Source organism: Lactuca sativa, chromosome 2, assembly GCF_002870075.4.
Source record: "Lactuca sativa cultivar Salinas chromosome 2, Lsat_Salinas_v11, whole genome shotgun sequence".
NCBI classification, from domain to species: Eukaryota; Viridiplantae; Streptophyta; class Magnoliopsida; order Asterales; family Asteraceae; genus Lactuca; species Lactuca sativa.
Window position 1 is genome coordinate 219,487,624 of NC_056624.2, and position 24,011 is coordinate 219,511,634.

The following is a 24,011-nucleotide window of genomic DNA, read 5'->3' on the forward strand; positions in this document are numbered from 1 at the left end:
TGCTACTTTTGAAGGAGGAGTAAACTGGTTGATGAACTCAGTCTTAAATTCAGCCCATGTCGTGATTGCTCCAAAGGGAAGTGATTTTAACCATTCCTTAGTTTCTCCCTTCAATGTGACTGTAAAAATTCGAAGCATCACTGCATCTTTATTCACATTTGGTGCATTAAAATAATGTGAAATCTCCACCACCTCTTCTATATTCTCATAAGCATCCTCGTGCTCCTTCCCATAAAAAGGTAGATCTTTTAGCATGCCAAGAATATGTCCCGGTAGTTCAAACTTTGTAGTGGCTGGGATTTTTTGATGAATTAAGACCCCATTTGTTGTCGTTCCTTATATGTCGCTTGTACTCTTCCATTGACATGGTTGTGATGTCCCCTATTTTCTTCATGCTAAGATAAAACTAGAAAAACACGCGTAAAAGGAACAAAAAACAAATAAACGAAAAACTAACTTAAGCGAGACCAAGACGTGGTGAAGTTTACCACGACGTGGTTGCGTCACAGAGAGAAAAAATAAAACTAAAATAAAAAAATGAAACAAAAGTAACTTTTTGTGGTTTTTACCCCATAAAAAGGATCGAATAACTAAAAGCAATAAAAATAATAATCAAATAAGTCGTTCCCCGACGACGGCGCTAAGAACTTGATATGCACAGATTTTACCTATCTAGTTTTAAATTTATAATCTAACAAACTTATACTAACTATGCACCTATAGGTAGTGTACCTACTCAGATTATAGTATAGCTTGGGTAAGTCGGGTGTCGATCATAGGGAACGGTATTTAATTAATAAAATAATTACTAAAAGCTAAACTAAGAAAAATAACTAAAAGTGGGGGTTTTATCTGATTTTACAAGTTCAGAAAAACTTAAGCACTCAACTAGAAACGATTATAATCAATATACTAAAACACTTTCGTTTTGTTTCGAATCCACCTTTTTCCTATGGTTAGTTCTTATTTATGGATTAATGAAGTTGGTTACCAAGTTATTGTAATTAGCAATTTAAGTCCAAATTTACTAATATTTTCACCAATTCATGAGCTACCTTGTATGGTCATACACAGGCAAAACACAAAATTAGTTATTCATTATACATAGGCTATGTAAGATTTATCTAAGCAAACACCATTATGCTCACAATTATGTTCTCCAGCACATCTAAATTTGTTACTTTCATTACTTATCTAAGATTTGGTCGATCCTAGCTCTAGCAATTTAATGGTTACTAAATTACTAGGTAATCAAGTTCATGTAATTTAAAGGTCACTAAGCTACACTGCACTTGAAATTAAGCAACAAATTTACAAACTTTAACATGGTAGGAAATAATAATCAGACACATGCATAAACCAAATTCATATAATCCATAAAGTAAGAAACTAACTCATAGTTTTAGGTTTCATCTAACTAAACGAAAGCAAGGATTTTTATCCCATAATCACAATTGGAAAACACATAAACATAAGGGAAACTATACTAATCATGATTAAACTAAGCAAACCGAATGTGTAGATGTGAATCTTTGTTCCAATCTCTTTATCCTTTGATCTCTAGTTGAATTCTGCCCTCAAAGGGGTCTTGGAAGGGTATTTTTTTGTTAATAGTCGCAGCCTTCAACCCTCTCTCCTCTGGAATCGACCTAATGTCTGAGATATATATAGTTACCAAAAATCTCGACACCACAATGTGGTAAAGGCACCACGTCGTGGTCCTCAAGTTTATCCCGTATTCTCCAAGTCGGCGTCAAGAATCGCGAAGATTTCATTCACCACATTGTGGTGGTTGAAAATCAGACTTTTATCAACACATTAAAGTCATACAAAATTGTGTCTAGTTTTCAGATCATTTTGAATCTCGTCAATCGGAGTTACGAGTCATGAGATATGGTCAAAATACTGACGAGGGGTCAAGTTGTCAAACAACATCTTTCTTGTGTCTTCTTCTTGCCTAAGCTCGCATTTTCCTGCTTCCAGCTTCCATGTTGCTTTCAAGCATGTCTTTTATGCTACATAACAGATATTAAACATAATAAGTACCTTTTGTTCTATAATAAGCATAATTATAGCTAAAAGTATTGAGATATGATGTAATATATATATATATATATATATATATATATATATATATATATATATATATATGGATATGCACATATCAGTTCACCACGACGTGGTAAGGGATACCACCTCCTGTTGTCACAACAAAAACGAAAGAAAAATATGAAATTACTAATCTAACATCGTAAGGCTTAAAGCACTAACATTCAGGTATCGAACACAAAGAACGTAATTAATTAACTAATTTAACTACTAAAATTTAATCTAAAACAAGCAAAAGTTAATTGGGTTTTTATTCGATTTTGCAAGTTCAAACAAACTTAATAATTTAACTATTAAATTCAATCAATTACTAAAAACACTTATGTTTAGTTCGAATCCACTTCTCCTCTATGGGTAACTACTAATTATTGATTATTAAAGTTGGTTACCAAATTTTATATTATTAGTAATTTAAGTCCAAATTTACTAATGTTTCACTAATTCATGTAAAACTATGTATGATCACACATAATCAAACACAAAATCAGTTATGGATTATGAATGGAGCTATGTAAGATTTATTAAAAAAACAAAATTATGGTCATAATTATGTTCCCCGACACAACTAAATTTAATTACTTTAAGTACTTATCTAAGATTAGGTCGATCCTAACTCTAGCAATACATGGTCACTAAATCACTAGGTGTCAAGTTCATGTAATTTAATAGTGACTAAGCTACACATGACATGAATTCAAGCAATTAAAGTATCTACTATTAGCATGCTATGTATTAACAATCAAAACAAGCACATAACCAACCATTAAAAATCCATAATTAATTAAACTAATCCATAAAGATGAAGCTTCATCTAGCTAAACAGAATCAACTAGATTCAGCTACTCATGGCTGAAATCACACACTCAAATTCAATAAATAAAGACATGATTAAATGTACCAAACTAAGGTGATGATTATAATCTTAATCTCTAAACCTTTAATTAATTCTTTATCCTTCAATATTGGACTTGGTTTTTCTGAATAAACTTCCTCCAGAAATCGTTCTCTAAACCCTCCAAGTCTCTAGAAAAACTCTCTAAAATCGTAAGTGCCAAGGACTTTATATATTTTCGTAAAAGCTCTGCTCATGTTGTGAGATAAGGCATCTCACGTCGTGAGCTTAGTTGTTATATGTATCGAACGCGGACTCTATCCTCCAAATGTCTATCTTCTAGAAGCTTGAGGCTCACGTTGTGAGATGTGATTCCTCACGTCGTAAGGTTGACTTTTAGCTAGAATCTTCTCCTTTTAAGTTCCGAACCTCCAAAGTTCCAATTCTTGTCGCTTTTGATCCTTTATCTTCAAGAGTGCTCATTTTGGCTGCAAAATATAATTTAATCTCATAAGTACCATATATCTTTGCAAATAACCAAAATATTAATCAAATTGCATATAAATATTGCCTAAAAATGTGTATAAATATGACAATATCAATACAAATAGGCCCAAACCAACATACAAATAAGCCCACGCCCAACCCAACATACAAATGGGCCCAGCCTAGCATAACATGCAAGAGTCACAAAGACAACAAGCATAATCCAATGGGCCAACATTGGTGCCTTCGACCCACGAGTATAGTGAGAAGACTCACCTCGCTAATGAAGTCAAACATCAATGGCTCGCACAATCAGGAAATAGATGCTAAACGCCACCTAGTTCACCACACAAGTTAAATTCTTAGGCCATCTTTCTAAACTAGAACTTTGACTAAAAGTCATCGAGTCAAAAGTCAACCCTCAAAGTCAACTATCAAAGATAAGGTCAAAATTTCCAACAACTGTCATCCATGTCGTGGGCACAAAACACCAAAATAGTCGATGATTCTCAATTCGCCACGTGTAGCTGCCTAAGGCCACGTCGTGGGGACTAGTCTGAACAGCTCAATCGAGCTTAATCTGATTTCTTCAGATTTCAAGAGCTCCAAAGCTCAAATATGGTCCTTTCCAATGTCTTAATCCAACTTTATCCCTTAAGACATCCTTTTAAGTCTAGGTCTAAATTCTAAAGTCCAAAAAGGCAACTTAATGCATGAGACTTGACCATTAAGCACTTAACCAAAGAAATCTTCAACCCAAAACTTCCAGAAGGACTTTAAGGACCCTAATGATTCCTAAAAATGCAAATTTTATAGACATGTATACCCCATGCATGTCCTTTTACAATTTAGGCTAAAAAGATGCAATATAACTTAGAATTCAAGCAAAGGTCGCCAAATCACCACCATAACCTAGATCTATGACATATAAAGCTCTTAGGACATAGAGAAACCATCAAGTTGCAAACTTTATCTCTTCAACCATACAAATCACATCAAAGGGACCATAACATGATATATAATCTAGATATAAGAAGAGAGACATGAAAGGTGGAAACTTGAGGACTTGCAAAGGGTCCAGAAGATGCACACAAGTGAAGGGGAGGTTTGCTTGCTGAATCAAGGCACTAACTCTTCTTCTTCCTTCAAAACCACCAAGAACTTGCAAAATGAGCACAAAAGCTTCCAAAAGGATTAGGGTTTTCAAAAGGATTCGTTTGAGGGTGATGGATGTTGAGGGTGGAGCAAACCCTATCCTTAACTTCCTTTAAATAGGGCTTAATGTCCAAAAAATAGGGTTTTTTCCCGAAATGGTCGCCACGACGTGGCCACTTAGTGTCGAGACGTAGCACATAGTTAAAACATGCGGTCATAAATCAAATTGCACATCGTGGTGATGCCATCACCATGTCGTGGCAGCCCAGATTTTCATATAAATAAAATTCATACCTCGGGATCTGGATGTTACATTGACCGTCTGTGATGTATAATTATCACATTAAGCTAATTTCCTTATAGAGAAAGTTTGATCCAAAATATTTCATTGATGGTCTAGCCCCGAAGGGTTGGTGGAGACACCTACGAATGACATACACTTTTTACTTGCTATGTCACCTAAGGCATAAATTGTTATTATCTTTGACTTGATATTTAATTTATATTTTATTCGATCGTTTACCATATACGTAAAAATAATGTTCTACATAGACATACTTGAAAGCGTATATTAAATGACATAACTCATATTCTAGCCCATAAATTGACTCGGTAAGTCCAAATTTTACATACCAAATAATAAAATGGAAAATCCTAAGAGATGTCTTGATCTTGTTTGGTATATCCTTATGAGTCGAATTACGAAACCACCCCAACCTTTCTTATATTCGGATTCGACAATTCCAAATACATCGTGGACATTGTAGATATCGGTCTTGAAGACCTCATGGTTGGATGTGAAGGGCGTATCAACTACCTGATTTTGAAACGGTTAACAATGGTACCAAGTACCTTATTGAGTTTAACGACGATGGTGTTTACACTTGTGCTTTCAACTGGTGAAATAAACATAAGAAATTTGAAGTTTTTAATCAAACAATTAGTAAGCTCTGCATCGGAGGGGTTTACACTTGTGTTAAAAATGTAATAGTAGCCAAATATGTTAATTACTTTATAGAAAATAGCCAAAAAATCTCAAATTAAATTTTTAACCACCAAAATCGCAGATGAACTAAGCCATCTCCAATTTTAGCAAACCATCTACAAATGTACAAGTCGCTATAGCACAATTGTGCTTTAGCGACTTGTACATTCGCGTATGGCTTTTTCTTTAATTTCTTTTATTTTTCTTGTATAAATACCTGCTTTGTATGCTTAAAATCGCAGATGGACTAAGCCCATCTGCGATTTCCTCTCATTCGAACTGCAATTTGGGATTTTTTTTTTTAATTTTGACAATAAAATTGATAAGGTTTGACTACTAAATCGTCCATAATCGCAGATGAGCTAAGAAAATCTTCCCAGAGAGAGTTTTCCAACAAAAAAAAAGTGAAAAATGAAGCAACAAATATTAAGTTTTAATACTTGGCACAACTATGTTCATAGATGGGTTTCTATGTTCACAGATGGACTAGTCCATCTGCAAATGTACAAGTCGCTAAAGCACGGTTGTGTTTTAACGACTTGTACGTTTGCAGATGGGTTGCCAAAATCGCAAATAGGCTTAATTCATCTGCGATTTTGATGGCTAAAAATGTATTTTGATTTTTTCCCCACAAAGTAATTAACATATTTGACTAATTTTGCAATTTTCTCTTTTTCATTACTTGAAAGAATGATATATATTATAATTATTACTTAGTTTTATTAATATCATCTTTAACAACATTAATTTATCTTTACTATTATATAAAACATATTAGGTATTTCTTGAATTTTAAAAGGTACAAATCTTATTACATGTTGCACAACCCTATAATGTTATATATCATTTGATGCGTTTAATGTCACAAATTTTGGAAAGCCTAAACAAGTTTCACCTCCAAACCCTAAAATCCAACTCTTATTTTTTCACTGATGCACCTATGAAGAACCATAATCGATTTGTTGCTCTACACCCTTAATGCCAATATGGCCACCACCGGTTTGCCTCACCACCACCACGACCGTTGCTGCTTTTCATCTCCACCAATAAAGTTGGCGTCGTTGCTTTGCCTAACCATCACCACAACCTTTTCTACACCAACATGGTTGTTGCTGCTTTGTCTCACCACGACCGTAGGTGACAGTAGATCTAAAAAAAGTGGTGTTGAAGAACATCAAAATTACCATTACATCAATTGCTTTGTCTTATCACCATAGATAGTACCACAACCGTGGTTGATTTCATGTACGAAGATGACTATCGTGTAAGTGCAGGGTATCATGAGGGCTTTGGGATATTCTCTATCAATGTTTATATTTCAAAGTTTATTTGGAAAATAAGTGTATCTCCTTAAATTGTTTTGTTACAAAAGTTGCCGATTTTTTTGAAAATTTGTGAGCCGACAAAAAGGTGAGCAATGGGCATCATGCAATATCATGACACACTACTTTTCATTTTCATCTTCTAATTTCATGTATTTACCATGTAGCCTTTACGGAATAGAACTTACACCGGTAATGGTCAAAACCAACCTTTAAATAGGTCCATCACTCCTTTGATTCCGGATTTCATGGATCCATCGGTGGCTTATTTTTCTAATGGTTATGCTTCTACTGCTTAGTAGGCTTGATTTGTTTTTGTTAATACATTGAGTTATATATGAAACTACAAGTACCATGGTTTCTTAGGGTATTTGAGTCCGCTTGGTTATCGGCTCAGGCAACTCTAACATTTATTGCTCTCGGTTGTAGTTTATTTCTATCTAATTTTACTAGGTTTTTGGGTTTACCTGATTTTTGGTGTTATTATGGTTTCTAGACCTGGCTGCATATTATACGTATATTTATTAGGTTTAATCGTCATATACAAGTTTAAATTTGGTTTAATCCTCTTTTTTTGATCGTATGATGTTTTTGGAATGGTTCCCTTTGACACCTAAATAATTGACTCCACATTTGATTCTAGAGTGAGAAGTCGAATTTATCAGTGATGAGTTTTTCTATCCGACTTGAAAGACTTCATATGATTTGGTATTGGATTAAGAATATGTAGTGGTTACTTACAAGAAGGAAGTTGAATGGAAAGCATACAAAAGCTTTCTTCTTTTTAAGAATGTGTGTGCGAAGAAATATGTTTGGATTTAATTATCATTTCTTGATTATTGATTATAAGATGAACTTTATTTTTTTTATTTTTGTTTTTGTTTGTAGGTATGGATATAAATTATGCAAATCGAATCCAATAAAGCATCCTAAATCCAGGTAGTTCATTTGATACTCAAGATGTTCCCATTTACACTTTTAATATCATATAGTATTTTAATGATTTTACAAATTACTTGTTTCATTTTCTATAATTTCCTCTGAATTTAGGATTGAATATACAAAGTAATACTTTTATCTGTATGATGTCTATGACACTTTTACTAACTTTACAGTGCTTCGTGTTTCTTATTTACTTGTTATTTGATAAAAACTCATCTTAAAACAAATTGAAGTTATACAACATATTCCTTTTTGTATCAATTGTTAACTACACTTTTAATTATCAATACTAAAAGTCTTAAGGTTCGGTCCTCGAACTGATTGAGATTTCTTTACAAAGTATTGCTTGCCTTTTCTTTTACTTGCAATTGCCACAAATTTCAAAGCATACTTTCCAAAAAATTAGTTTCTATTTGATATGATTTGATCATAAATTTCTTATAGGTTAAATGGTCAAATATGTAGGCATTGGCCACAAAATATGGTAAACTTGTGGTGAGACTAAGAATGTCACGTTTTGTTTTGCTATATATTTTTAGTGTTTGTTTGATTATTATAAATTATTTTGGCAAAGTCCCATTGTTTAGGTAGAAAATTTCTACTATTTTGGAAATTCTTTTGATAGTCTTAAAGTTTCTTTTAACAATATAGTCTCGATTTTTTAATATTTTTCCAAAATTAACGAAAAAGTCAGTATTTTTAATTTAACATGAAATGACAAATTAACATGTAAAATTAAATAATCGGGACTTTTCTGTTAAAAAAAGACATTATCAAAAAATTTCCTAAAATAATGAGACGTACTTGTATAAAACTTTAAAATAAATGTAATATTTCAGTTGAACATGGTGTATTATTTTGAAGTTTGGGTGTGTTTAGAAAAAAATTATAATTTGTATTGTGTTGACTGTTAAACGATTTATTTTTTAGTAAATAAGAACGTGTTAGCGTTCGACTTTGTTTTGGATCATTTGTATTTGAAACTACATCAATTTTACTTCTTATGTATATTTGATTAGTTCTTTGGTTTTGCAAATACTCTTAAACATCATCATATAAGAAAAAAAAATGAAAATATAGTTAGATTTTTTAAAATTATATAAATATAATTAAACTAATTTCTTTCGATGATACAGAAAAGTAGCTCAAAGCTCTAATATTAGTGGAGAAGGTAAAAACTTGACAAACATTTTTTTATTGAGCATGAGTTGAAAAGGAAGCATGATCAGGTCAACGAAAACAAATATTATCAATCATTCAATTTCTACATTTACTCGAATAATTAGAACCTAGAGCCATATAACTAGAGCTTGTTGCATATGTGGTGTATATGTTGTTGTTTAAACATTCACTGTCCGTTGAAAAGAAAACTATTCGACGAAATAAAATTCACCATGCGTGGAGTATTTATTGATGCTAAAACAAAATTTATGTGTCTTTATTATTATTACAACTATTGCAAATGTGGTGCATTTGTTGTTGCTACATCTATTAGGCGAAAGAAATCTATTCATCCCTCCCTCGTTTACCGTCTGCCGCATTGTGCGGGTAGCCCACTAGTTTAAAGAAATTCACGACTTGATTTAAATTATAAATTTTGTTTTCCAAAAATAACTCAATACTTTTATTTATAATTTGGTTTGAAGAGTTAATGGTATTAATTGTTTTTTTCTAAACAACCAGTTTTTAATGATATATATTTGTGCTTGAAAATTGAAATGCATGTAATATATGTTTTAAAGGACAAAATTGATATTCTAATAAATGAAGAAATTTATTGTCCTAGTGACAAGTGTCATACCATTAAAACTCTTCATTAATATTATTTGTCACTTATCATGCTACTTATCAGCATTAAATTAATTGATTCTCTATTTTAAATTTTAAAATTTTTCACTATAATTATATTAAATTAATAACATTTGATTAAAAAATAAAAGAAAATTAATACAGATTCAAAGGTGATATAACTTCACGTATTTATTTGAATTAACAATTATAATTTCATATAACTAATAAAATCTCTTAAGCAATAATTTATTTAAAATAATTAATTAATAATTTTGATTTTTTAATATGAAAGTCTAATTAATTTTATAACTATGATTCTCACGGGTTATAAACTAGTATACTTACATACAACTTATGTGACAATATATCTTTATTTAATTAAAGATTGTTTTTTATAATATAGCAATATTTATTTATTCACCAATTTAACTTTATTTAGTTAACAAACGACCAAGCATGACAATGTAATGTAACGATCCATTACATTACATTCTTCCGGGATCAAACATACGACCTTCATCACATACAAAAACACACATACATAAACAATTTACTAGATATTCATGAAAATAAATGAACATACAGATGTTAATAAAACAAACAAAAATGATCTAGTTCACGAAACATTCGGTTCATTTACAACCATACCATACAATAGTGATGGTTGAAAGGTTAGATTTGGATGGAGGCTTTGCAACCAAGAGTTTCACAATCATTTCAAAACTACTAATAACAAAATTCTTGATTTCAAACACATTATCTTCCTCAAAGTCAAAGGTTACTTTCGCGGTTTTTCAAAGCCGAATCCACAAGTTTGACTTTTTTCGTGTTCTCATTGTTGACAATGGAAAGTTTTGCAATGGAGGACTTGAGGTGAGAGATCTCATCATCTTCAGCATTCCCTTTCCTCCTTCCTGCAATTTGCCTTCTTTGGTTGGGTTTTTTGGTTTGTGGAGAAGATGAGTATCTTTGTATCCGACCATTTATAGCTTCTATGGTTGTGTGCAATGCATCCAATTCCAACCCTCTAAATCTATCTGCATAAATCCAATAGAACCAGGGTCAGAGAGGGTTTTTTTTAAGAACACTAATGAATTGACCTAATTTGAAGAGAAAAACAAAAACTTACCAAGCTCCATCTTGAACTCTCGTTCTGCTTTTGATAATGGTTTCTTGTGAATCCCTGGTAGGTTTTTAAGGTTTAACAACCGTTCTTCCAAGTGATCATGAGTCTGAATTACATGATCTATTCGCTTCTCCAACTTTTCTTGTTTCTCTTCAACCTTTGCTAGCTTCTGTTGTGCCTCGCGTAAACGCGCATGTTGGTCATCAATGATTTTCTTCAGTTGAGGCCCATGGTGTTTAAGCTCAAAGTAAACCTAAAAACCCACAAACAAACAAAAAAATTACTCATATCAATGGTCGCCAAGCATAAAGCATCAAGATTTCAAAATCCCACATTGAAATTTTAGCTCCAAAGTAAAAAAGAGTACTTAAAGTGCCAAAAGATTAAAGCTTTGAACAATACATAACAGAAAAACCAGTTCTTGAACCAATAGAACAGCCATACCACCATCAAGATCAAGATTCTATACAAAGAATAAGGACTTTCTCTATTAAGTCGTTCAATCTGTCTGTATTAGGCATCAAGATTTCAAAACCCACATCAAAATTATTACTCTAAAGCCAAAAAGAGTCTTAAAAAGAGCTAAAAGATTCAAACTTTGAGCAATTTAAACAGAAAGACCGGTTCTTGAACCAATACAACAACTATTCCAACATCAAGATCAAGATTCTATTAAAAAAAATAAGGGCTTTCTCTATTAAGTTACTAGATTAAGTTATTTGCATCAAAGTCGAACCTTCTATTGAAATACAAGAATTTGCAAATAGTTACCTTATGTGCATACTCCACATAGTTCTCATGAAAAAGTTTGAAATACTGATGAAGAGTAGATCTCCCTTCAATGGAATCAGCAGCAACAGGATTCTGTGAGGTTGGAGGAACAATAACAACCTTTGGACCCATGAGTAATTCTTTACTTATAATAGTAGCATCCCCAGCCTCTTCCAAGTTTCCATTTCCAAATTTCTTTTCTTTATCAATACGAGCAGGAAGCAAAAGATTCCAACTTTCCATTCCAATCACAACACATTCAAAACCAGAGGTGAGTCCCACAATCCAAGAACATCCAAACGAGTCAGACAATGCCACAAAACCACAAAGAGCTGAAACCGAGGATTCCACCTGGCAAGTGCTCAAAACCGATTGCACACTAGGAGCTCTGATGTCATCATCTATCCCATTTTTCTGATTTGTAAAAGGAAGAAAATGCAACACTATCGAATCCACACCTCCATCATGAACCGAATATATTCTCTCAGGTATAAGTGGATCAACAAACAAAGAAATTAAGGAACCGGATTCTGGTTTTCCAGGTAATGCTAAATCCACAGTCCCCAATTTCAACAAGGGTGGTGAATGTCCTAACCAAATATCATGATCAACAGAGAGCTCATTTGAATGTGTTTCACATATCATGGCAACACCAATTATTCGATCTTGAGAATTAACAGATAAACGAGGCTGGTTGCCAGGTGTCCAAACAGGCTGTATTTCATCGGCTAATGCATCTATTTGTAACTGTCCACTACTAAAAGCTGTAACAAGAACTGAATCTTTGCTTACTGCTTTGTAAAGAAAACTAACTGCTCTCCCCTCACACTCTGAAACCTTCAATTCAGAGAGATCCTCTTCCTTACCATGGTAAACTTTATGAAGAGGCCCCTGTATTTTCAGATTGTTCAGTGGCTAGATTGATATAATGGTGAAACCGTGAATGTACAGCTGTTAAGAGGAATACCTGTAAGGAAACAGATGCATCAAATAAGGCGTAAGGATGGGATTTTAGTGCAGGTTGATTCCCTCCTTCAGCTGCTTGTTCAGCCAAATCAGGAAATGTAGCTTCTAACCAAGAAATTGCCAGGTTGGCATTACTAACAGCTTTAGAGCTACTGGCTTTGAGTCCAAATGTTTGAGCATCATTATATATCTCCAATACAGATTCCCATTTGTACACACTGTAATAACATAAATAACATAAGCCAGTCGATTTCCAATATAAGAAAAACCTTAAAAAGCAAGATATTATTGCAACTAACCTCCCGAAAGGAACAACTGGACATAAGATGTAAACTGAACCATCACTAAATAAAATAAAGACCTGTAACATTAAACATTTATGACCATATGCATCCGTATGTTAGTAAAAAAATGTAAACAAAACAGATAAGATTTAAGAATAATGAAACAGTTTACGCACACTAAATCGGTCCCACAAATGATCACCACCAAAAGAAAAGTCAACAGGGCATATTGATGAAGCATTCCTTGATCTACCACGTTCAACTGGCTGTAAATAATATTCTTGTTCTGGTTGTTCAAGAGCCACAGACAAATCATAAAGCCTACAGAATGTACAATGATGATTACAGTTAAATAGAAAACACAAAAATGGTCCAAGAAATTGAAGTTCTATGCAATTCAACTAAAGATATTCTTGAAAAGAATCTTGAACCTGAAAACTGAATCAGAAGATAGGATCCCAAGGTGAGTGTCGCTATAAGGGTGCCATGAAACTTTTAAAGTCCTTATGGCATTATTTGTGTTGAAATAGACATCTGATCCAACAGAGACTGTCCTGCGGATCAGTAGAACAAAAACATGATTTAATCATGTAGTAAGCTACATTACATATGGCTGTTTTTCCCATTAAGTTATAACATTTTACAAACTAAGTCAAAACATTAAGACAAATAGCTTACAGATAGATTTTACTACCTGCAAATAACAGCACTATCTTTTGATGAAGAACTTCCATAAAGGTACATAACTCGTATGCCATCTGATCCCTCTAAGAGTAAAGCTGATCCATGTCTATTGATGGTAATTCTGTCCACCATGAAATTGAGCGCAACATCTGCTCGCATCACCTATAATGTATAAAACTTCAGGACAAGAATGAAAGCAAAACACAGTAAAGCTGTACCAATAAAAGTTCTCTATTGTTTCATTTTCCTCAAATTTCATCTTCGTCTTTTGTCTGCTTAAATACATCCTTCTTTGTTGTATGAAATAATTATCTTTAAACCAATTCTATACTTGCCACTCTGTTAAATACATTGTTACATTTGACTTCCATTTTTCATAGGTTATATTACATACTACTAGAATGTATCAAATAGTCATCTATCACAGCTTTCTCCTAGTAATGAATGCCTTTAAATATTAAATGTAAACCTAAAGAATTTTCATGCTAAAGAGAGTGGGTAACCGGAGTTAAAACGGCAAAACGTACAAGAATCTGATTCCATCTTTTTAACATTTTTTTCACATATCCGGTACATTTGCATTCGAAAACATGTTAAGCTAAAAAAAACTCAGGAATCCCATGATTTGAATACTAAAATATGATAACAGTTAAAGTAAAGTAGTTCCTATGAAAGAGAAGAGTAAAATATGATACAGAATCGTCAAAACAGTAAAACCTGAAATTTGCGAGTGTGTTTTGTTAAGGGGTAGAAAGACCTTGGTAGGGGAAGCGGCGAGGACGGAAGTGGGTTCTGGTTCACCGAATCGAAGAGAAATTCGATGTAAGGATTGCGTATTTATGTCCCAGTAGTAGAGCCGAGAAGCTCCGTCCCAAGCCATGAGATTCCGTTTCTTCGGGATATCATTCGATGAATGAGTGGCTGTGGCGTTGGAGAAAATGGGGTGGTTCTGAAGAGGAACCCATTCCACCTCTTCGTTTGCCGGAGTAGCCGATGACGGTGACCGTGACTGTGACTGTGACGGTGGTGTTAGCGACCGCGATTGTGACGGTGGTGTTAGGGCTCCTTTGCTGCTAGGTTCTGGTATATCGAAATTAAACCTCATTTCTTTGTACGACTCGCCGGAGTCTCTTTTGCCCTCTGTCTCTCTCGCTTTTACACAAACACCTGGTTAAGTTCAAATCGCCGGCCGGTGAATCCCTCCTTTTTTGGAATGCTTAAATTGTGTGCAGCGGGCATAAGAGGTTCTTAGTTCGAACGACGACGTATGAGGATATCATTTTCGCTAAATTACTAGGAACCCCTCAAACTATTTTATTAGTTCCTCAACCACCCCCTCTGATATTTGATTGAAAGAATCTCTTCACCATAGTTCAAAAACTAAAATTGTTGCTAGGATGCTATCACTTGGCTTTCACACGTATATAAATGTTTTCTTATAAAATAGATTTTTTTAGTACAAACATGTTCATAGAAATCAAAAGGGAGACGTTTTTAAGATATTTATATAAGTCAAATTTGATCATTGAGTGGTTCTTAAGCGATATTTTGTAATTTTCTTTCTGCTTTGTATGTTCAAACATGAATTATTTGGTATAGTTATGTTGGGAACAAAACTTAGAATTTTAAGCACTAAAGTGATTGTGTATCCTATTAATGTATGAGAGTTATTAATAGATTTATGTCGTTTGAAACTTCATCCTTATCAAAATCAATTTGAAATATGATAAATCAAGTTTAATGTTTATGATTATTGTTACTTAACACGATTTTATAAACTAACTTCGTTTTTTTTTAAATATGAACAACTGGGAAAAATGAGGGGGCAAAGTGTAAATTTTGAAGAAGTTGAGATTTTGTACCCGAACTAGTCAGCAGCGGACCGGGTAAAGAGTACGCATCTAGACGTCTCCGGAAACCCCCAAAAGTTTTCTGCAAGAAAAACGACGCCGGTAAACGACAATCAAAAGGAGAACCACCGGGGAATGGCGGAGAAATTGGCACCAGAGAAACGCCACAGCTTTTTCCATGGAAGTATGTCACTTTATGTCCATGCATTTGATCCATTCGTGGAAAATTTTAACCCCTTGCATTTGATCCATTCGTGGAAAATCAGTAGCATTTGTTAGGGTTTCGTGAAACAGAAACACTAATTAGGTCTAATATTTGAAATGAGTTGTTTATTAGGTCAGAAGGTTTTCGAATGGGATCAAACTCTAGATGAGGTTAATATGTACATCACTTTGCCTAAAGGAGTCCCTACTAAGCTGTTTCACTGCAAGATTCAGTCCAAACATGTTGAAGTTGGAATCAAAGGCAATCCTCCATATCTGAATGTCAGTAGCCCATTTACCCGTTTGATTTGAAATTGCTATTTACATTGGTTTAAGTATTTTTTTTTTTGAGGGATTGTATTGCTTATTGGGTTCAATTCTTGTGTGGGTTGTGCAGCATGATTTGACTTTGCCTGTAAAGACAGATTCTTCATTTTGGACCATAGGTAAGCATTCATATTTGAATTAGTACTTACTACTTAGTACAGTAAATGGTTCATTGGGATACAAAGAGTACTTTCCATGAGAGATCCCTTTCCCATTCATTGTGACTGAAACTAAGCACTTGTTACCATTCTTGGGTGTTATTTGAAGAACTCATTGCACCATAACCTTCCCCATGCTTTCTGATATGTTTTGAATGTCTTTTCTGCTTTCAAGATAAGTAATTATTCCTCATGGTATCCTCAAGTTTACCTGGTATCCTTGACCGTGTTAGACCACTAAATCTCCTATTAACTGCAACAAAGTCTTTAGTATCACTAACTGCATCTGTTCTGATAGAAAACAGTTCAATATTTGGTTTGAAGATGCAAATTTGGTGGAAATTTCTTGTTCTTGATCCAATCTTGAGTTACCATTTTGAAAAGGATTGATAGAATCAAAGACAGATGTTTAGGAACTATGAGCATATGTGATAGCAAATTCAGACTTATTTCTAGGCTCTAAAATCCTAGTAGCAGCACCAATTACTCTTTACAGGGAAGCAAGTTTTGGGTGATGATGTTCTCTTGATCAAGATAGAACATTTTTGAGTTGTAATTGATTCAGATAGTATTTTCCATATGAGAGATCCCTTTCCCATTCATTGCTTTATAAAAGATACCTACATCACAAAATACAATTGGGCCTTGTAGTACAAGGCCCAATTGTATTTTGTGATGGGCCAAATACACAAGACTATCTAAAAACATATATGAGGGCTAACATTATACATAATTAAACCATAAAATTGATCTAAGTGTAAAACAATGATGATGGTTGTAATGTTTTGGTATATGACAGAGGATGATATACTGCACATCACTTTGCAAAAAAGGGATAAAGGTCAAACATGGTCATCTCCAATAGAAGGTCAAGGTCAGCTTGACCCTTATGCAGCTGATCTTGAACAGAAACGTCTCATGCTTCAGAGGTTTCAAGAAGAGGTAAACAGTTAATTTCTAAAAACTTTATGAGAAATCTTTAACTAACTAACTAACTTAACTGTTACACCTTCCACAGAACCCAGGATTTGACTTTTCTCAGGCTCAATTCTCCGGGAACTGTCCTGATCCAAGAACATTCATGGGTGGCATCAGATCCGATTAGAAATCCTCCAATTTCTTTCACTGAACATGATTGTACATTATTAAATACTTTACCTAAATAATCATGTGTTTGTACAAGTATGTCTACAAATTGAACTTAATTCTACCCTAAAATGGGCATGCATGCATGCATGTATGTGTCTATGGTGATTATCTATTTAGGAAAGTTTCAAGAGGACCACCTCAATATAATTAGTTGGTTATGTATGTATGCCAATGCCACTCTGGTTCCTAATCATGTTACATGTCCTTCCAAAACCCAAACACACCCACTTAAATCTTTTTAATATTTATATTTATATATGCTGCTGATGTGGTTTCCTTTGTTTTATTATTGAAAACCTAATTATGGTAGTTGGATAAGTATGTCTCACTGGAAAAAACTTTATGTTCAATTCCAGATAGATCTTACCTCATAAAGTTGTTTCTTTTACATAATAGGACCATTATTCCCTTTTATCAATATCATAGCCTGTAACATATATGTAAAAAAATCTGCAAGCTTCTGGCACAACTTTGTGGACCATTTTTTTAATTATACATATATATATATATATATATATATATATATATATATATATATATATATATATATATATATATATATATATATATAATATAATGCTTTGTTGTTGGATTGCAAGTATAATATATATATAAACAGGTAAGCAAATCCGATGCTTTTGAGGATGATATTGGTGTTGCTTTTGTGTTTGTGTTTGTGTCTTGTGATGTAAGAGATTATTGGAGTTGTTTTTAAGAATATCCATCCAGCTAAAGATTTATTTGTCGTATGCTAAATGGATTACTTAATAAAATGAATATAGAATATTAGATAAAATGAATACCGTTTAAAGAATAGACTTGTTGATATATAGTTGGTATGTGTTTGGTTGTAGTCAGTTGTATCGAGTTATGTGGTGGGATATATTATCGTGGTGGCATTTGGCCGGTATTTTGAATTTGGTGTTTATGATTCTATAGGTTTAATGATGTTTCTTTTTTTATTCAAAACTATTTGGAAAATCTCAACATGTTTTTTTGAAAATACAATTAAGAGTTTTTAGTTATTCTATCAATAATAAAAATAATTTGTTAAAGTAAAGTCAAATCAAAAATTAAAGATTTTTTAAAACTAACGATTACGGATTCAAAGAGCTTTAGTTACATATTATATAATTTCAGTAGTTCTTTAATTATATTTAACACATTCATTATTTATATGGTTAAAAGTTGGAATTGGTTCTTTAATTATTATTTATGAACCAGTTTAGTGATTTAACTTTTTTAGACGTAAGACCATTTGATTTTTAAAACTCTTATCAATTAGACATGTTACCTTACATTTTTATTACATATTATCCCCAAGTTTTAATTCTTATTACCAATGTAGTCTCAATTCTTTTTACAAATTTTTACAATTTTTTTACATATTATCCCCAAGTTTTAATTCTTCGTTTTGATACGTATTTTACTTTGTTTTAACATGTTTTTATTTTGTTTTTACATTTCTTTTTTAATTCGGTTTTACGTCAAGTTTGCATGTTTTTTACTTCATTTTTTACAAAATTTATTTTCCTAAAACTTTATTTTTCATTTTTTTTAATCATTTTTTATATCTTCATTTTTTTTGACAACCTCATTTTTTACAGTTTCATTTCTTTACCACTTGGATTTAAATTTTATTTCAGATTACAAGATATATTATTATGAATAGGCTAACAGTAAAAATAAATAAATAAATAAAAATAAAAAGTAAATGGCAATAACTATAGCAAGCGAAGTTGTAAAAAAAAAACTAAGTAAAAAAAATTGATGGATTTCTAGCAAATGATATCAGATGTTTTTTTGTGAGGTCGGAGGTTCAAGTTTCATTTGGGATATAAGCAAAATTAAAAATGGATTAGATTTTTCGTTTCAAAAAAATGAAATAGTGTAAGTAAAAACCATGTGAAAGTTTGTAGCAAAAGAAAGTTGTAAAAAAAAACTTTTTAAATAGTATAAAAAAAGTAAAGCAAGACAACAACGCAGAAACATGAAAACGAAGTTATGAAAAAACCTATAAAAAATAATTGTCAAACAAAATTGTAAAAAATATATAATAAAATAATACAGGTAAAAACAGAGTTGTAATAGCTTTAAAGTTGTGACCAAATTTGTAATAAAAAATAAAATGTGGGGCAAATTTCAAAATAAAATAAAGAATGGTTAACCTGAGCATGTCACAAGAAAATTGATATAATTTTGAAAATTAGTAACATTGTTAAATATTTAAATGACTAAATGAATACATAAAAAATATCGTAGTTATTTTAACCTTTAACTGCTATCAATATTCAAATTGACAAGAAAAATGTTATTAGGCCAAACCAATTTGATCTACGGGAGTTTTTTGGTAAAACTAGTTGGCTTTTATTTGTGCACAACTGTACAGAAACAATAAATATTAACTTTTAAAGATGCAAAATTAAATACAAATTAAGAGCTAACAGGTCTCAAAAGCTACTTGTCTTTTTGAATTGAGAATTTGTTGATGAATATATATATATATATATATATATATATATATATATATATATATAAAAAAAAAAAAAAAAAGTTTCTTTTATTTCGAGTTATTTTTTTTTTCTTAAAAACTAAAAATTAAAAGTTTCAAAAATCTCTCCAAAGCTAACGTACAAGGACACCCCTTGCATGTTTTGACCGCTTGTTCTGATTGTTACACTTGCACAACATGTCGGACCAGGCGAGCAGCCGAATTTGACACATTGATCAACCAACTCGCCACTTTGCCCTACCTACTATCATTCTACCTTCTTTTAGAAATTAGAATCTCTTTTTCAGTGGGTATATATTAATTATTTTGCAATAAAAACCAATTTCTTTACAAAATATACCAAAAATATCTACTTTCTTTTTTGCTGTTCACATAGCCGAAGAATCTTGACATCAACATGGTCGCATTATATTATATTATGTTTTATTATTTGTTGATCGTTGTTGAATTTTGAATTATAATGGCGGCTTTACTCGGGACTATATTATTATTAGACCAACCAAAGATTACGGAAATGCATTTGTTTGACAAAATTGTGTGTAAATATTTCATCATCTAATAATAAACACGAAAAAAATCTATACATGTTTTTTTTCATGGAAGACAGATCAAACCCGATACTTGTACCTCCATTTCTATAAGATAAAAGAAAAAAAAAAACACAATAAAACCCGTAGTTTACAATATATGTACCCAAACTTAATCTTAATCGTGTATATAATAATAGAGAGGATCATCATCTATATATCTCTTCATATCTGGCCATCAAATCACTGTTCTCCTTCGGAAAACCTGCAAAAACAACATATAACTACATTCAACTTCTATTTTATGTAACCTAACCTACCAATACAATACATTAAAATATTTATAAAATAAAATAATAATATTAAAAACAGAGGATCCTAGATTCCCTTGAAAGCTAAACCTAACTGAAATCTTGGACAAAAGTGAGTAAGCTGCCAAATGTTAAGGGGTGTGGCACATGGTCATGAGTCATGCCTGAATTTGGCTCAACAACATGACACATTTTCAAGGAAAAAAAAAAGTAATCTTTTTTCAGATATCAAGCAATCTGCTCCCTAGGGAAAGGTGTTGGCAACTTGGCATGCCCATTTTATTTTATTTATATATATAAATTATAAATTATAATAATACATAAAAACCAATGGCCCACTAAATGGGACAACTCAAACCACAAACCACATGTACAGTACAAGTCAGTGATGCATGTGGGAAAGATTCTGTTACCTGAAACTTGTAAATGTGAATCTGGGCTGGCCATTGAAAAGATTGGTGTTGAGATGAGATGAAATGAGATGAGAACAGTTTATGCGTCAACTTTTAGTTTTGCAGTTTCACTTTGACCCTTTCATCTTGAAGAATCTTTTTTGTGTACCTTGGAAACCCATTCTTGAATGTCGACACCTGATTAAAATAATAAAAAAAAAAAAAAACTAATCCTGTTAAATTTTATCAAATCTTGGATGATATTGCTAAAGTTATACCTAAAGGGTATCTTTATCTTCTAAGGAGTTTAATAAAGTTCCTTATGCCAAAAGGGAATGTTGTGGATTCCTAATAAAACACACTTTCGGTGTAGTATAATTTTACGCATCTTATTCCATAAATATCAGGGCTAGCTAATCACTAATTTACCCATTCATCTACTTATGTTTCAATTCGTTACTATTTTTTTTTAAATCAGTTTATGCAACTAAATATTAATATAACTATATAGAGATTATATATTGAAGTGCTCTGTCTTAGGTTTCGATGTCGAGGAAATTTTTAAAGTTAATAGATATTTTATGAGGTATAAGAAAATCAAAACGCGTAATAAAGTCAATTTCTTGAAGGGTCAAAATCAACTTATTAATAACCCTACAATCTGGACATTCTCCTCTCTTGCAGTTGGCATGTTATGGAGGGTCCCCGCATTGTTGAGTTGTACATTAACAAGATGTCCCTAACTTTGCCAAAAGTCCTATGAAATTACTTTCAATAAATTCGACTGCTTTTTCTTAATTACTACTATATATTTTAATAAAAAGGCATGAAATATTAGTTAGATATGATCTATATATCTCAAAAATCTAAATTCCTCTCTACCAACTTGAATAGTCAACAATCGACAACGGCAAAACAAGAAAAACGTTTCACGTCTTTATGTAACTGGGACCCACTTACAAGCTGTACTGCATACTGTACAAGTAGTTATGCATAGGGTACAACTTCCTGAGGCATGATGTAATATTTAGAGATATATTAGAACAAAAGTGGACTCGAGGTGGGTTTTTCGATATGTTTAATGGGTATCAATCTTTTACTTATTTTGTAGATTTAGTATTGATTTTTTTTATATTTAACTTTGATTATATACAGCTGTGATTGTGAAGAATCTTGATTAATGGAGGAAACCAGACTTACAGCTTCGACGTCGATTTTGTAGACAAGAAGCTTGCGTCGTTCTCTGCAACTAGTCCGGTAAGCCACCACGATGTGGCCAATGGCCAACGAAAGCGAACAAATAAATAAAGCCACCTCCGCTGCGGAGAAACCGCTACTTCTGCCGCCGAACACATACGACGCTTTTACCGATACAAACAACAAAGAAACCACCGAACAAACAGTCGTGATTCCCAAGTATGGACCCCTTGATAGCCCCGGACCATCGCATAGTCCATACACACCTACCAAATTCACAAAACCCCCCGATCAGCTAAGTGTTAAGAACACAAATTAAGAAATCTTTAATTTTATAGAGAGATGTTAAATTGATTACTTACAGAGAATGATTGCGGATCTGATTATGGAAATTAGAGGGATATCGATCAAAGAGTATCGAAAATCGTAGTTACTCAAATGGGACGATAGGGTTTGGAGCAAGGAGAAGGCTGGTGAGGGATCAGGGAACGGAGAATCCGACGGCGCTGAAAGAGAAGCCGATAACAGAGCTGTTGGAAGTAAAGCATCGGCGACGGCGAACAGTATCGGAGCAGAGAAGAACAGAAACGATATAATCATGGTTACCAAAAAGAAGACTGTTTTGAATCCTCTCAAAGCTTTCTTACTTCTTTCGTCTTTCAAAAACCCCATGATTGTGTGTTGTGGCGTACCGGAAGTGCGTGTTGATTTGGAGTTATAAAAATGGAGGTTAACTTAAGGGAAGGGGGGAGGAAAATGGGGAGGGAGGAAGGTGGATTTGACTAGAGAAGGAGCAAAAGCGAAAGCAGACTTATGGGAAAATCAATGGGGGCAAAGGAGGGTCAAATAGGGAAAACACTTTCTCTCTCATCAACGCTTTCTCTCTCTAGACATTCTAGAATTGTTTAATAGTAAACCGTATGGAATGTGTGTGGGTGGTGGGGTGAGGTGAGGTGGGGCCATGTACTCATGTGTAAAATTTAACGGCAATTACCTGAACAAATCAACTTCTTAAACCACATGTAACTGGATTTCTTGGTTATCAGTTATCTAGAAGCTATGTTTTCTCTTGTTGTTTTTAACTTTTGATTATTATTATTTTTCTACCATCGATTATCAATGACAATAATCAATATCGTTACATATTCAATTGCTAATTTTACTTTTAATCATTTTTAAGTACTTATCTTTATTTATACATACACATTTTAAATATATAGATATAGTTAATATTTAGCTTGTTTCAATCTAAAAATCTTAGATTTAAACTTTATATTCTGTTGAAATGTTTAATTATGGTTGGTTTTTGGTTAAGGCCAATTTTGAAACTGACATCGGCACTCGGCGTTATGATTGGCTTATTTATATTAGTTCAATTGTTTTTTTATAAGATGTCTATTATATAAATATAAAAGTTGTTTACAAAAATCATGTGTTAGCTAATAATTAATACCAAATGATTTATATTGTATAGTCTAATAACAATATCAGGTGTTGTTATTATTATTATTATTTTTTTTTTTTTGAGGTGGAAGTTTAAATCTTGTAGAATTATTTCATGGGTAAATTACATTTGCCCAATAAAATTTTAATATTTAACTGTATTTATTTTTTAATTTAATTATATTTAAAATGATTATTTGGAATAAATTTTAGGCTAATATTTTAATTAAAAAATTTAAATGATTACCATCATCTAACCTCCAAGTCATCCATGAATTGAAACACTCTCTGGAGCTGAACCAAGGATTGGAGTTCATCAATGATTTGTATAATTTAATTATTTAATTAGAAAACAAATTCAAGTATGTCTTTTAGGTCATTTTAATTTACTGGATTAGTCTAAAACCATCATATAAATAGAACATGTTTAATTTTTTTTAGAAAAGACAAATATCATTAAATGTGATAGGGGCACTCTCATAGCAAGA

The 24,011-nt window shown here is 32.5% G+C and overlaps 3 protein-coding genes across 3 annotated transcripts; 1 reads left to right on the forward strand and 2 right to left on the reverse strand.

Annotated features, from left to right (window-relative positions):
- Positions 1-10,160: 10,160 nt before the first annotated feature.
- LOC111901291 (nuclear pore complex protein NUP88) lies at positions 10,161-14,705 on the reverse strand. The gene is made up of 9 exons (XM_023897144.3): positions 14,211-14,705; positions 13,464-13,615; positions 13,201-13,323; positions 12,946-13,090; positions 12,785-12,846; positions 12,487-12,703; positions 11,520-12,410; positions 10,752-11,001; positions 10,161-10,659 (listed from the first exon to the last, which is right to left on the reverse strand). Exons 1-9 carry the CDS (start codon positions 14,556-14,558, stop codon positions 10,394-10,396), a joined length of 2,454 nt encoding a protein of 817 aa, XP_023752912.1. The 5' UTR covers positions 14,559-14,705; the 3' UTR covers positions 10,161-10,393.
- Positions 14,706-15,330: 625 nt separating this feature from the next.
- LOC111901290 (uncharacterized) lies at positions 15,331-17,305 on the forward strand. Its single transcript, XM_023897143.3, has 5 exons — positions 15,331-15,487; positions 15,641-15,789; positions 15,905-15,953; positions 16,792-16,934; positions 17,011-17,305. The coding sequence occupies exons 1-5, from the start codon at positions 15,439-15,441 to the stop codon at positions 17,095-17,097; spliced, it is 477 nt and encodes a 158-aa protein (XP_023752911.1). The 5' UTR covers positions 15,331-15,438; the 3' UTR covers positions 17,098-17,305.
- Positions 17,306-20,159: 2,854 nt separating this feature from the next.
- Positions 20,160-22,896, reverse strand: LOC111901289 (uncharacterized). The gene is made up of 4 exons (XM_023897142.3): positions 22,443-22,896; positions 22,084-22,346; positions 20,905-21,081; positions 20,160-20,445 (listed from the first exon to the last, which is right to left on the reverse strand). Exons 1-3 carry the CDS (start codon positions 22,750-22,752, stop codon positions 20,998-21,000), a joined length of 657 nt encoding a protein of 218 aa, XP_023752910.1. The 5' UTR covers positions 22,753-22,896; the 3' UTR covers positions 20,160-20,445; positions 20,905-20,997.
- Between the last annotated feature and the right edge of the window lie 1,115 nt (positions 22,897-24,011).

Coding starts and splice junctions, on each gene's coding strand:
- LOC111901290 (XM_023897143.3), top strand. CDS start 15,439: ATGGCGGAGAAATTGGCACCAGAGAAACGCCACAGCTTTTTCCATGGA. Junction 15,790..15,904: donor GCAATCCTCCATATCTGAAT/GTCAGTAGCCCA, acceptor TGGGTTGTGCAG/CATGATTTGACTTTGCCTGT. Junction 16,935..17,010: donor TTCAGAGGTTTCAAGAAGAG/GTAAACAGTTAA, acceptor CACCTTCCACAG/AACCCAGGATTTGACTTTTC.
- LOC111901289 (XM_023897142.3), bottom strand. CDS start 22,752: ATGGGGTTTTTGAAAGACGAAAGAAGTAAGAAAGCTTTGAGAGGATTC. Junction 22,347..22,442: donor CAGATCCGCAATCATTCTCT/GTAAGTAATCAA, acceptor TGAATTTGGTAG/GTGTGTATGGACTATGCGAT. Junction 21,082..22,083: donor ACAAAATCGACGTCGAAGCT/GTAAGTCTGGTT, acceptor TATTTTAATCAG/GTGTCGACATTCAAGAATGG.
- LOC111901291 (XM_023897144.3), bottom strand. CDS start 14,558: ATGAGGTTTAATTTCGATATACCAGAACCTAGCAGCAAAGGAGCCCTA. Junction 13,091..13,200: donor TCTTCTGATTCAGTTTTCAG/GTTCAAGATTCT, acceptor TACATTCTGTAG/GCTTTATGATTTGTCTGTGG. Junction 12,704..12,784: donor CCAGTTGTTCCTTTCGGGAG/GTTAGTTGCAAT, acceptor ATGTTATTACAG/TGTGTACAAATGGGAATCTG.